The 13,378-nt window shown below is 40.8% G+C and overlaps 1 protein-coding gene across 5 annotated transcripts in view; it reads left to right on the top strand.

Annotated features, from left to right (window-relative positions):
• The window catches only part of arhgef12a (Rho guanine nucleotide exchange factor (GEF) 12a), a 66,585-nt gene that overhangs the window by 31,675 nt on the left and 21,532 nt on the right, over positions 1 to 13,378 (top strand). For all 5 annotated transcript variants that reach the window (XM_032508664.1, XM_032508646.1, XM_032508656.1 and 2 more), the window contains exons 2-3: positions 11,243 to 11,263; positions 11,984 to 12,075. In XM_032508664.1, the coding sequence (XP_032364555.1) occupies positions 11,243 to 11,263; positions 11,984 to 12,075 (113 nt within the window). The remainder of the gene's footprint in view (positions 1 to 11,242; positions 11,264 to 11,983; positions 12,076 to 13,378) is intronic.

The raw sequence follows: 13,378 nt of genomic DNA, 5'->3' as shown, positions 1-13,378 counted from the left end.
AGTAGTTCCCTCCAGAGCAAGCAACAGTGCGACAGTGGCGAGGAAAAACTCCCTTTTATGAAAAAACCTTGGATAGACCCAAGCTCTTGGTAGGCGGTGTCTGACGGGCCAGTTGGAATGAATAGTGGCAATAACAGTCACAAAAAAAGATAAGAAGAGAAGGAACAGAGACTAAAAAAAATTGTAGTTTATTTTGTAATGGTTCTTGGCATAGCAGGGCACTGTGCGGCATTATAAGGCACAGCAGAGTGTAGCAGGGCACCGCAGAGCATAGCAGGATGTAGCAGAGCATCGCAGGACGTGTAGCAGGACCACGGCGACAGCTGCAACCATGATCTTGGAGCCTCCCTGATCCAATGAAACATGCTGGGGGAAAAAGAACATTAGGACTCCGGGGAATGTCTCCCCAGAGCTGCACACAAATGGAAAGATAAAGGAGCTCAATGTGTCAAAGAAAGACCCCCTGCAGTCTAAAACTATTACAGAATAAATAAGAGAGACAGGGTAAAGAGAGGAGGCTGGTCTGGCTGTACTGCCCTGCCTCCCTCTAGTTTTATCATATTAATGATTATATGGTAAATTAATCTGACGACTATGAAGAGAAGCAGAGAAGAGAAGGGGTGCCACCTCTGCGGCTATAGGCGGACGCTGCGACTCCTCACTCCCTAACTATAAGCTTTATCAAAAAGGAGAGTTTTAAGTTTACTCTTAAATGTGGTGACGGTGTCTTCCCCCCAAACCCAGACCGTAAGGTGATTCCACAGGAGAGGAGCCTGATAGCTGAAGGCTCTGGCTCCCGTTCTACTTTTAGAGACTTTAGGAACCACAAGTAACTCGGAATTCTGGGAGCATAGTGCTCTAGTGGGACTATAAAGCATTAAGAGCTCTTCTAGATCAGATGGTGCTTGACTATTTAGAGCTTTGTAGGTCAGGAGAAGGATTTTACAGTAAGCCAATGCAGAGAAGCTAATACAGGAGAAATATGATCTCTCTTCTTTGTTCTTGTCAGAACATGCGCTGCAGCATTCTGGATCAGCTAGAGAGACTTAAGGGACTTAATTGAGCATCCTGATAATGAAGAATTACAGTAGTCAAGTCTGTAAGTAACAAATGCATGGACTAGCTTTTCAGCATCGTTTTGAGACAGGATGTCCATGGAATATCTGAAGAGCTACGCCCATGAATAAACCCCACCTGATCAGGATGAATTAAAGAAGTAATCGCCACATTTAATTTGTTTGCCAATTATTTTTGAAAAACTCATAACATGTAACTGCATCAAGGAAATTGGGTGGTAATTCCAACAGTCTCCTGGGTCTTTACCTTTCGAAGGCAAGGTTTCCGCTATGTCAGCAGCGGCGCACCGCTGTATAACGTCACTGTTCCTGGTTAGTGGGGATGCAAATGGCTTAAAGCCAAAATAAAAAAAACGCAGTAATGTTCCCTCAGCATTTTGTTTTGTTGCTAAACTGTGTGTATAATGTGCAGGGACATTAAATCACCAAGAAAAGGTATCCTATGGTACCGTCTAGTTGCTGTTTTTATTGGAGGTAACGGTAGCTAGCGTTATCAAATAATCCCACTGACGGCAACGTTGTTGTTCATTTTTTGGCACAATGACTACATTTACATGTATATAATATTTAGTTTTTTGCCATTATTTTGAAAAAGACAATATTCCAACTCAGCTGTTTACTAGGGCTAATGAAAGTGAATATTCCACTAATATTCCCGTTTACATGTAGCCGCACAAAATATGATTTTTCAAAGTTTACCAGTGGTGGCGGACTTGTTGGACCGCACATACACAGCGTCCTGCATTTATTGCTTTAACCAGCTTCTTGAGAAGGTTGGCGTAGGGATTTGTGCACATATCCAAAACCTTAGTGATAGCCATGTCTTTGATAATGTTTAAAATTAGCTGTGTTTCTCCTTCTTATCAGGTCTGCAGCCTCGCAAACTGCTGGCTGGTTGGTTTGTTTACAGCAACCATAGCAATGCACAGAACTGACCATAAGCCGTGAACAAAATGGGCGTAAACTGCAGTAAAATCCCTGATTGAGGCGTATATTCCTAATGCGCTGTATACTTGTCCAAAGAATACCTCTAAAATCCGAATAATGCCGGTATATCCCACGTCTTAATCGGCAAATGCTAATTTAGGATAAAGGTCTTATTCGGAATATCCAACCGGAATATGCTGCTCAAATTTGGATTAATGTCATATTCTGAATAATAGTGTAATCTTGGTGTGCATGTTTACACACACACTGCTTAGTAATTACGGTAGTAGTGGCCATAGTTAGTGAAAATGTAATGTGAGATTTACATTGCAAAATGTGTTATGTATCTGGAATTGTTCAATGGCTATGTGGAATATCTGTGAAGCTAAACGAATCACAGTAGTAATATTCTAGTTCAGTTGCAAAAAAAGCTAACAAAAACCGCCCTCCATAGTATCTATAAATGCCATCGCCTTTTGAGGGCATTCAAATGTCTTAACGTCTTGGTGTCGATTTTGAGCTTAGCAGGGTTTAGCATTCTGAATCTCCCCTCTTGCTCAAGCAGTTTCTTCTTACACTCCTTAAATTTGTCACACTTCACCTGTGTTGCTCTGGAGGCGTCCGGAAATAGCGTTATGTTGTTATCTCACCAAGCCAGCTTGCCCTTGTTTCTCGCCACCCGCAGCCCCAAGTTCCTATACAATGATCTCAAAAATCTCTCTTGCCCGGGCTGCTGCCTGGCGATTCTGTGTGCACGTTCGACGCCCAATTCTCTTTTAAGGTGGAAAGTTTTGTCTCAAAACAAAAGAGTGCCTGTCTAGTCCCAAAGTCGTCTGAGATCTTCTCCAGTTCTGAGCCTGTTGCTTTTCTGCTCTGGGCGCAAGAGCACCGCCATCTTGGACCTGCACAACCCTTGGGGTTCAGTAATAAACTAGTCAAACAAAGGTGTATGAACTATTATTGAAAACAGTGACTACAAAACATGAACTAATAATTTAGAAAGAAAACTATTAACTACTAGAAAAACTATTTGTATATTAAACAAATGACACAGATGAAGTGTAAGTTAAGTGGGGACCCTAAATACACTGTTTTGTACTATACATCCCTGCACTCATTAAGATCTCATCTGAACAGATTTTTGTCATTCAAACAACTCATTAAAACTTTTACAGGCAATTTGATAAAGTAACAGGTTTTATTTGAGCCCCATTCCATTCATACAGTTAATGAATTTGGATATGGAAACTGACGGCTGGGTTAGCAACGATTAGCAGTTAGCTCCGGTCAGGTCCAGTTAACTCTACCATAAAGATAAGGATAGGATCAGACTGTCGCACAGAGGGTGAACAACCAGAATCTGATAAATGACGTGGCGTATCTATGGTTTATTAGTACAGGTAATCCCACAACAAGACCACCAGCACCATGCTGCTACTAACGAAAGCCTATGAGTCCTGAGCCTGAAGGGAAGGATGACACTGCATCATGCGCACAGCGCAGAACATCTCAAGGGGGAGGGGCTAGAGGCCGCTGGTCTTTGTGCACTGTAAAAAAAAAAAAAAAAATACATTGTTTATTGGGGAAAAATGTAATTCAGATTTTATCTACCTTTGCGGGGCACCCAAACACTGGCCTCAGCTCCGCCTGAGTGCAAATGCTTCTAAATATCTCCACAAACCTTTCTGAATTTCTCTGGTTACATATCTGTAAAAGGATAAATAAAGCAGTGCAATGTGGAGCTTCCTTTCCAACGTACTACTCTCTCATTACGTCACGTTACCCCCCTCATTTTCCAGTGCGATCTATCATCTTAGCATGTTTTGCTGGGTGCAAGGTTATGTTGTATTTCACCTCCTGGAATGACACACACCTCAGTCTGAGTTCTGCAGCCAGCTGGCAACTCCTCAAACTGTCCAATCCTCTCCTAGTTTTTGACCGGCCCCACCTCTCCCAACCCCAACAACACCTGTGCTATGAGCTGTGTTGCTCTCTGCTTCTGGTAGATTTTTGCAATAACTCCATATAGCACAAATTACAACAGCAGCACTGTCTACGAGGGAAAAAGTCAGGGTAAGCAGCTTACTTCATCAAATGTCCACCTACTACTCCTATCCTCATGATTATAATTTAACTTTAGGTTAAATTCTTCTATAAATATCTGCCTTGACTGATTCTAAGTGGAACTGAGAATAACCTGAAGTGCTTCCCCTGAATCTTGCATGAGTTGGTCTAGTTCCTTATTGTTCACTGTTTTCCTTCCACTTCAGTTTGGTAGAGCCATTCAGAGAAATGGCTGTGTGTCAGAGTCCTGCTCCCTCAGGGCTGTTTGTCCCTCCCTACTTTACTACTTTTGCTCTCTCGTGGTCTGGTCTGGTCCTGGCCTCTCTTGCTGCCACTGTTGCTGCAGTTGGCCCAGCTCTGCCTCAGTTTTCCATCAAAACACCAAACCTCAATGGAGCATTCAAGCCCAGGCCCGCTCCAGTGTTGCCCCTCCCTCTCATCCCACCCTGTTCTGACTCTGCCTTCTTTCTCCCTTTCTCACTCCCTGCACATTTAATGGTCCTGTCCAGGAAGAGGTCCTAGCTCAGACTTGAAGACTTTTATAGCTGTATCTGAGGGATTGAATGAGCTGAGGAAAATGTTCTTGAACGCTTTCTGGGGGGAAAAAAACTAGTAGTATAAATATTATGTGATGAGTAATATTACTGATTAACGCCCATGCCTGCATTGGATAAATTGCAATGTCACTACAGTTCACATTGTAATAAAAGGGTGTATTTTCTAGGGCTTCAAGAATGCTTATTTTTTTGTCATAGGTAAACCTATTGATTATTCTCTCAATTAATTTAGTAGAATAAATGTCAGAAAATTGTGAAAAGCTGCCATCACAAAGCTCAAGCTGATGCATTCAAACTGTTGGTTGTGCAAATTAGAGATGACCCAATACCATTTTTTGCTTCCTGATACCGTTTCTGTTACCTGAACTTGCGTATTGGTCGATACCGAGCACTGATCCAATTCCAGTGTGTCATATATTTTATCAACTGTATACTACTATCCCTGTATGGATGTGATATGATTTCTATCTTTAAACACATTATACAGGTTAAACACAAACAATGAATGCCACAGAACTTTTTTTTTAATCCAGTCTGACAGTCAGTTATAACGAAAAAAGAAAACATAAACTACTCTATAAAAGATTTTCATTCTTTTCCTTTATTACGTGGTATCGGATCGGTGTATTAACTCCAGTACTACCCGATACCGACACCAGCGGTTTTTTTTTATTTACTGTCAATCGACATTGTATGTTACATTGTATGCTCGCATATGTTCTCAGTTGTCCTATAATTTGTTTATTGTTCAAATAACAGAGTTGTGTTTAAAGTATCATTAGGACATAGAACAAAAAACTATTGTTGTCTGCTGGAGTGGTCAGAGAATTCACTGCAAATGTGTCAAGCCATTGTGACAGTTTACTAGAAATGAATAGGGAAGTTACGTGAGCTATGACTGTGTGTCAGTAAAAACTCAAGTGAAACTCCTTTAATCTGACCTGTCAGCTTTGCAGTGTCTTAGTCCACCAAGATACAGGCCAACTGTGAAAAACATCTCTTCTCAGAATTTATAATAAAATATATTGCACAAAACGACAGGCTGTGACATTTAAGAACGGCTTGTTCATTGCTAAGGTCATATGGTCAAAATGAAATGATTCATTACAAATGTAATAACAATTTATAACAAGTTATTTCACCAGTAAATTGCAACAAAAACAACCACTAGATGGGAAAAGGGTATTTTACAATAACTTTTTTTTTTTTCGACAGCAGCTGCAGACTGTTGTACATCCACTGTTGGAATCCTCTACTGTGAAATACAGCTACACTTATACACTGGGCAGCTGTCAGCATTTAACAGTTTTTAATCCAGCTGCTAGCTGACGGTAGGCTACCATTACCTTTTGCCAGGTACAGTGCTGCTCATGAGTATAAATCGTAAGGATCTCGGTACCCAGCCCTACGGTCAGCTCTGCAAAATTTATACTGAATTTTCTATTTCACAGGTAGCTGTGCTTTATCTGGTTGATGTTGGACAGTAAAGGCTTGTGGCTATGACTCCTTCATCAGGTTAGAGAAATTAACTCACTACTCTCCTGCTAGCCTGGCCGATCAAGGTTTTTAAATGTCACCATCAGAGTAAACAAAGCGGAAAGGGTGAAGATGGCTATCAGCTGAGATCGTAACATTGTGGACAAACAAGACCATCTCTGCGTCCATCTCCATCACTATACCAGAGGGCGCTGGGGCAAGCGTGGAGACATTTAGCCAGTGTGCATGCGTTGGACGGTGAGCTGGGTGGCTTCTGTGCCTGCGTGGGTTTCCAGCAGGATGTCAGGAGCCGTGGTGTCCTTTTGGTGAGACTTGATCCTGAAGTGCCAGTGCTATTCAACCGGGTGACTCTTTTTCTGTGTGCCGATCTGACAGCCACATTCTGATGAATCCTGTACAAGTTAAAAGTGCTAATGATAACATTTCAATAGAATCTTACCTCATTCGATGTGACAAGTAAAACTGACAGTATTTTGCTATGGAGACAGTGTGACTTATCAGGAACCTCAGCTGCTGTGCTTTCTTTAGCTTGAATTTATATTAAAAGCATCCATTAAAACGTGCAACCCCCTTCTTACCCATATCTATTGCATTGTTTACTTTCTAGGCAGGTTAGCATAGGAAGTGCCATGCTAATCTTGTATTTACTGTATAATGTACTGACTGTGTCATGTCTGCGTGACTAGCTTTGCAATATATCTCTTTCCATGAAATTCAGAAGGGCGGAACAGTGCATAGCAGTGCAGTAATGTGAGGATTGTTCTCCATTCTTTTTGAATTATCATGAATGTATTTGACTGCCCTTTTTGCACATGTAACGAAGGTGTAAGAAAATCAGAATGGAAATTCATGACAGTTGTAAGCCTTTCTATTGATTTGTAATGCCACTACATAATCAGGCATGATGACTTCAGTTGTCAGTTAAAATACAGGCTGTTAGTGCTGCTACTCTTGCAGTGGGAACTGCAGTTTACTTATTTGTAAATTTCTCCTTTTGAACCAAAGGACACTTTTGCTTCCACATTGAAAGTAACTGCCATTTTTGACTTCACTTTGTAATTTAAAAATAGCTGTTATCGTATTTGTCTCAGACAACTCTCACAGAAGCTCTACAGAGGCATTCAATCTGATTGGTTATGGAAAGCACAACAGAGAGTATCAGTAGAGAATCATTGTTAAATAACTTAAAGGTCCCATGACATGGTGCTCTTTGGATGATTTTATATAGATCTTAGTGGTCTATGTAAAGTCTCTTTCCCAAAATTCAGCCTTGGTGCAGAATTACAGCCACTAGAGCCAGTCCCACAATGAGCTGTCCTTAGGACGTGCCATTTCTGTGTCTGTAGCTTTTGAGGGGGGTGGCAGGGTTGGTAATGTTGAAAATCTAGCTATAAATCTTAGCTAGAAAAGCTAAGATTTAAATGAATCAAATCCTCGGGGCTCCGCCCACCCTGCCCTGCAGCTGTTTTAGTTGCTGCTTTCAGCTTCAGTCTCTCTTTTCTTTGCCTTTTTTAGCAGGGCGGGTGGTTGCAAGTAACCACGGCAGTGGCAACTTTTGCTGAGTTTTCTCCTCCTTTCTTTAGAAGAATTGCAGTAACTCCAGCAGCGACAATGCATTGATCTCAGGCTCGTACACTGAAGGCATTTCATTGGTTCTTTCTAACCGGACAGCGAGCAGTGATTGGTGGGCGTTTTCTGCAAGATCATATCAGATGATTGATCTTTTTTGCTCCTTTATCGGAGCCTATAAATTATTTATTAATGTCGAAGTGAAAAGATAATTTTAAACAATATATAAAAGAGTTACTATTGGAAATAGTTACCAACCCTGCCTTTAAGTAACATTTTGTGTGTGTGATTATGAGGACACTTTATAAACTCTACTGTGTAGTGAAATAACCAGAAAAGACAAACAGTTTTAGCTGTTTTAGGTAGTTACGCTGTGATGCTGGCGGTCCTTCAGTTAATAATATTTTCAATATTCTTTCCCTCTCTCCATTTTGCTGTTTTAGAGTGAAAATCAAACAGGTTGTCCTTGCAAAAGTTTTTATTTATTTTATTGTATTTTAGTCTACCTCATTGGAAAAGTGGTTGTCAACCATACAAAGGTTTTACAGTGATCCAGATCTGATTGCGAGGGGAAACCCGGGATCTTTTACTATCAAGCCGTGGAGTGGTTTGTGTGTTTTCACCAACTTCTACCCGAGATCTGGCAGTTTCAGGATTCTGTGCAGCAGGTTCATTTTGGTTTAACCATTAAGAAATCACCTACATTTTGAGAAAATGTAGCTTGTCACAGTATATTTATCATAATTGTGAAAATCCCACTATGTTTGATACCCTTGAAACTCACAAAACACCCATCACTTTAAGTACTTGTATTTGTATACAGTGTGATTTCCTCAACCAGATGTGCAGCCTTCTGTTCAACGATTACTGGTATCTCTTTTTGGCTTAACTGGCATAAATATCCAGGTTTTTGACTTGTTTACAGCCTTCAGTACCACTAAGTTTGAGTCTAGATTTGCTTTTTCCCTGTAAATCTTTTTTTTTTACCAGTCTATCTTCTGCCTTTTCTACTCACCTGATACGCCACTCCACAGGTCTTCTTTTTCCCCTCTATCCTGTTGTTTTGGTCCATTGCTGCGATCTTTCTTCATGACCTCCTTTGTTTCTCTACTTAAATGTGTCGCAGGTCATTTTGTGGTTATTTGAGATATAAATACTTCACATTATAATTCTAAACAAAACTTTCAGTTCTCTTTGAACCATTTTAACATGTATATAACACAATTCAAACATCTTGCTTAATAACATTACTTTTGAAAGCATGATTCATAAGTCTACTTTAACATAGCCATCATAGACATCATCCAGCCCCTTAGAACTCACGTTTTCATTTGTTCCTGTATGATCAACCAAGAACAACATCTGCCTGCTCAGTTTTGCCATCCCTGAGCTTGTGCGTACACATGTTCCAGTTCAGTGTGTGTGTTTATGTGCTGACTTTTCCATCTCTCCAATTCAGAGGTTTCTTAGGGAGTGGGCTACTTACAGCTAGTTTTTTTTCTGCTGAAGGCTCTGGAACTTATTACAGTCTGAGGCATTTTCATAAACGGGCCATTCAGCTGCCCCTGCATGGCTCTGAATGGGACAGTGTCACCAGGAGAAAGAGAGTTAATGTGGCATAGTTAGTCTTGCGTCCTCCCTATTACGGAAGACTGGTGTAGTTATTCATACTACTGTTTTATATTATAGTACTGTGTGCATTAGATTTTAAAGAATACTACATCTCGGTAATTGTGTTTGTCTAATTTACATTTCCTTACGCATTTTACAAAGTGTCAAACCTTACTTCAAATAAACTGCTGTCCCGTCTAGCAAATATGTCCAGAACAAAGAGATGTGGGCTAGACAATAACGTATAAAAAGGTATTTGTTTTTGTGGGAATCATTTCCTGGCAGTGACACCAGTCTTTTCCATGCTTTCCACTTCATTGCAATAAAAAACAACTGAATCTAAATTTAGGCTTTATGGTAACTATGTAACAATATAATTCTCATAATTTTATAAGTGTTTTTTTATTTACTACATTGAGAAGAGTAGCAAATCATCTTTCCCTCTAAACTGTGCTGACTCTGCAGACCCCAGCAGGAATGATTTAGAGCCAAGGGGCCACACAGATAATTTGCACAAACTTCAAGAGTGTTCAGAACATTTTCCTTTCAGTGGAAAGTGAATTACAGATAAAATATATGATTACAGCGCTGCTAATGAGTATAGGAACCCTTGCTTAAGTTGACTAAAATGAGGAATAAAAAAAAAAAAAGCCTTAATTAGAAATTGGCATGTTTTTTATTTCAGTTAGCCTAATAGCTGGTTTGATTTTATGGAAAGTACCCTATGCCAATCTCTATGTATGGTGAAGGGTATGGGATGTGGGGGGCTATTTTAATTCCAAAGACAAAAGGTAACTTTATCAGGATGCATAGTATCCTGGATCCATTAAATAACTGGCCATCCATTAAATAACTGCCTGTCTCTATGGGAATTTAACATAGAGGTGTTAATACTCATGCCCCCTGTATTTTAAGGAAGAACATTTGTTTATTTACAATACATTATTCATTCACAAATGTGCACTCTTCTTGGTCCAATACAATGTCAAAGTGAGGAAAGAGACCTTTAGTAAAAATTTAGAATGTATTATTAGACTCTAAACTACTTTAGTTAGAGGTAGAGTTCAAGGCCCAGATCAGACAGAGCTTGTCCTAGCAGCTTGGCACAGTTTTTTGTAATTGTTTCCAATGAGAGTGAAGCGTTTTGCTCGCTGATTTTAGGTTACTGAGTGCCTCACGTTTTTCCACTCTATGCGCCTTACATTTTTTGCAGGAGCACCCAAGCTCATCGGGTAGAAAAAACATCAACTCAGCTCTGAAAAGCACCCAACGCTAGAAAAAGAAAAAGACACAACTGGCTTCACTCTGCCAGTTGTACTGGCATTGCACTGCATCTTCAACAAAAAATGCAGTGCAATGCGTCTCACGTTTTGCATCCTGCAATCATGCTCTGTCTGATCGGGGCTAAGACTTTATCATAAAGATGACCTCCAACATCTACTGGGGGAATTAACAGTGCAGTATCTCCTTAAATCAAAATTATCATTTCAATTTGCATCTGCCAGACAGCAAATCAATAAATAAATCTCTAACTTCCTGGAAAACATGGCCTTTTCCAATATGGTGCTGACAGTATCCCTAAATTGTTTCATCACTACATCACTGTGTGGCAGTAATCCTTTTCGGGGCAGGCTGCCTCAAAGGAAACAGGCCATCGTTGTGATTAGGATATGATTATAACAGTCAAGTCATGATGTCTGTGAGGAGCTAAATCACGGCAAGCGTACACACAGCGGAGATCTGAGAGGGGGAGGACATTTGACCTGGAAAAGGCTTTAATCTGCAGCTGAAGAACTCTGATGTTTGATCAGGATTATCGTGTTTACCACTACATGGGCTTGGGACAGTCAGCTTGGCATCTTGTTTTTCTCCCTCAATTACATGTATAGTCACAGTTAATTTCTGTGAGATACTGAAATTTTCTCCTGTTTTATCTTGCAGGTTTCCCAAGAAAGCAAATAGGTAAGAATCTTTATTTTCTCATATTTTTTTTGCAAAGATATGTGCATGTTTATGGATAATCCTGTGGTCACACACACATACACACCGGTGGTTTACATGTACACAGAGCTCAACATGAGGAAAATGAGGCAGGTTTTTACTAGAAACTAGTGTGCTGCAACACAGAAGTATTCAGAGCTTGAACCAAACATCCCCCTCCCATCCCCTCTCTCACTCATGTACACACACAGAGACAGAGTGAGGGACAAAGGGGTCCCTCTTCTGAGGGCGGTCCATCACTGCCTTTCACTGTGAACAGAACAGTGGCCTTTCACAGTTGGGGCTGGTATAGGCAGAGGCAGCCATACATTGCCTCCCAAGGTTCAAGCCGGAGTCTGGCCTTGTAGCACCTCCTCTGATGAGCGTCCTTTCTCTGGCCTTGCTCCCCGTGCACTCAGCAGAGCGGCTCCACATCCGCTCTGGCTGTCACATTATACAGTAGACGCACTCAGCACGATTCATACACTAAGAGGTCCTCTTGCCACATTATTCTCAGTGCTGAAGTGAACAATTGCTGGTTCTGTGTGTTGGTGTAATTTCTCCCGAACACTTGCATGCATCTTGTGCACATATATGGTAGTAGAACAGCGAGATGACCGCACATACTGGGGAAAGGCCAACACTTAACCACCTTTTTGTGGTGGGATTACCTGTTTCTCATGGGTTTTTCTCTTCCTCTAGAACCAGCAGCATTCTCAGTAAAGACCCCCCCCCAGACAAGAAACCCAAAAGTGACAAAACCTCACTTCCCTCCAATGAGTTTGACCCTACAGGTAACATTCCACTTTCGCTTTCAGGCTCATAGTCTGTTCTGTTTTTCTTGGTCCCTCTTTTTCTTTTTCTCTCTGTCACATACTCTCTCTCTCTCTCTCTCTCTGTCTCTCTCTGTCTCTCTCTCTCTCTCTCTCTCTCTCTCTCTCTCTCTCACAAGGCATGCCGGCTGGGATGGGGAAAGGTGGTGTGTGTATCTTGCGCTATGATTTGTGCTCTTGTTAAGAACTGTACATTAATTTTACTTGTGTGGTTTGATAAAAATGTTTAAGTCTTACAGCTGGAGCCTAACGACGTGTTTTGAACAGGAGTTGGAAATGTTTTTTTTCTTTTTGTGTTAATTCAGCTAACGGACATTATAGTATGTCTTTATTGGCTAAGTATGCATTACACAGCATCATACCAACTGTTTGGCAGAAGCTTATGTTACATTACACGTTGCAGGTTTTAAGCCGATAAGCAAAGAAGAAAAAATCTGCAGCTGCATGTTTAATGTTCACGTGGTTTTAGCCGTGTACATAAATCAGTGCACTGTGGGTTTTGTACGTTCGAAGTGGTTGGGTGGTCTCGATGCATACTTGAAGGGCACAAAAAAGGCACTAAGCCTTTTATGCACTCCAGTTTCAAGTTTATGGCAGGGTGAGATTGTTAGGGTTCAGAAACAGACTAGTTTGATATGGTGACACTCCCTGTGGTATTTGTTAACAATCAGGGCAGTATGATTTGAGATATGGCTGCAGCTTCTGTATCCAAAACAAAATGGAAAATCCTCTGCACCACATGGTGGCTTATCTCTTTATGATGCAACAAAACATAGGCAATATGTGATCTTTCAGTGGTTACACAAGACATGCACTTGTTGCCTTGTCTGTGTGTATCACCACACTAAAACCTTTTGCCATGTATCTCTCTGATGGTGTGGTCCGTTTTGTGAATGATGCAGTGATTAAACCAAAGTAAGTGTAAAGTAACCACAGTGAAGCAAATTGGTTCTTTAATTATAGTGCTCATATTATGCTTCTTTTTAGGTTCATAATTGTATTTAGAGGTTATATCAAAAATAGGTTTACATGGTTAAAATTTCAAAAGAATACCATATTTTTGTTGTACTGAACATTGCTGCAGCTCCTCTTTTCACCCTGTTTGTTGAACTTTCCATTTTAGCTACAGAGTGAGTTGGGAGTCGCACATGTGCAGTACCTAGATCAGTACTACAAGCCAGTCAGAAGCAGAGGACGAGGGTGTGCCACGCTAGCAGCTAGGCGAGCATTATATCACGTGTTACAAAGTGATGCACGTTTGTCA

The sequence above is a fragment of the Etheostoma spectabile genome, chromosome 3 (genome assembly GCF_008692095.1).
Source record: "Etheostoma spectabile isolate EspeVRDwgs_2016 chromosome 3, UIUC_Espe_1.0, whole genome shotgun sequence".
NCBI lineage: Eukaryota > Metazoa > Chordata > Actinopteri > Perciformes > Percidae > Etheostoma > Etheostoma spectabile.
Note: the sequence above shows the minus strand (reverse complement) of the source record. Positions and strands in the feature narration are given on the sequence as shown.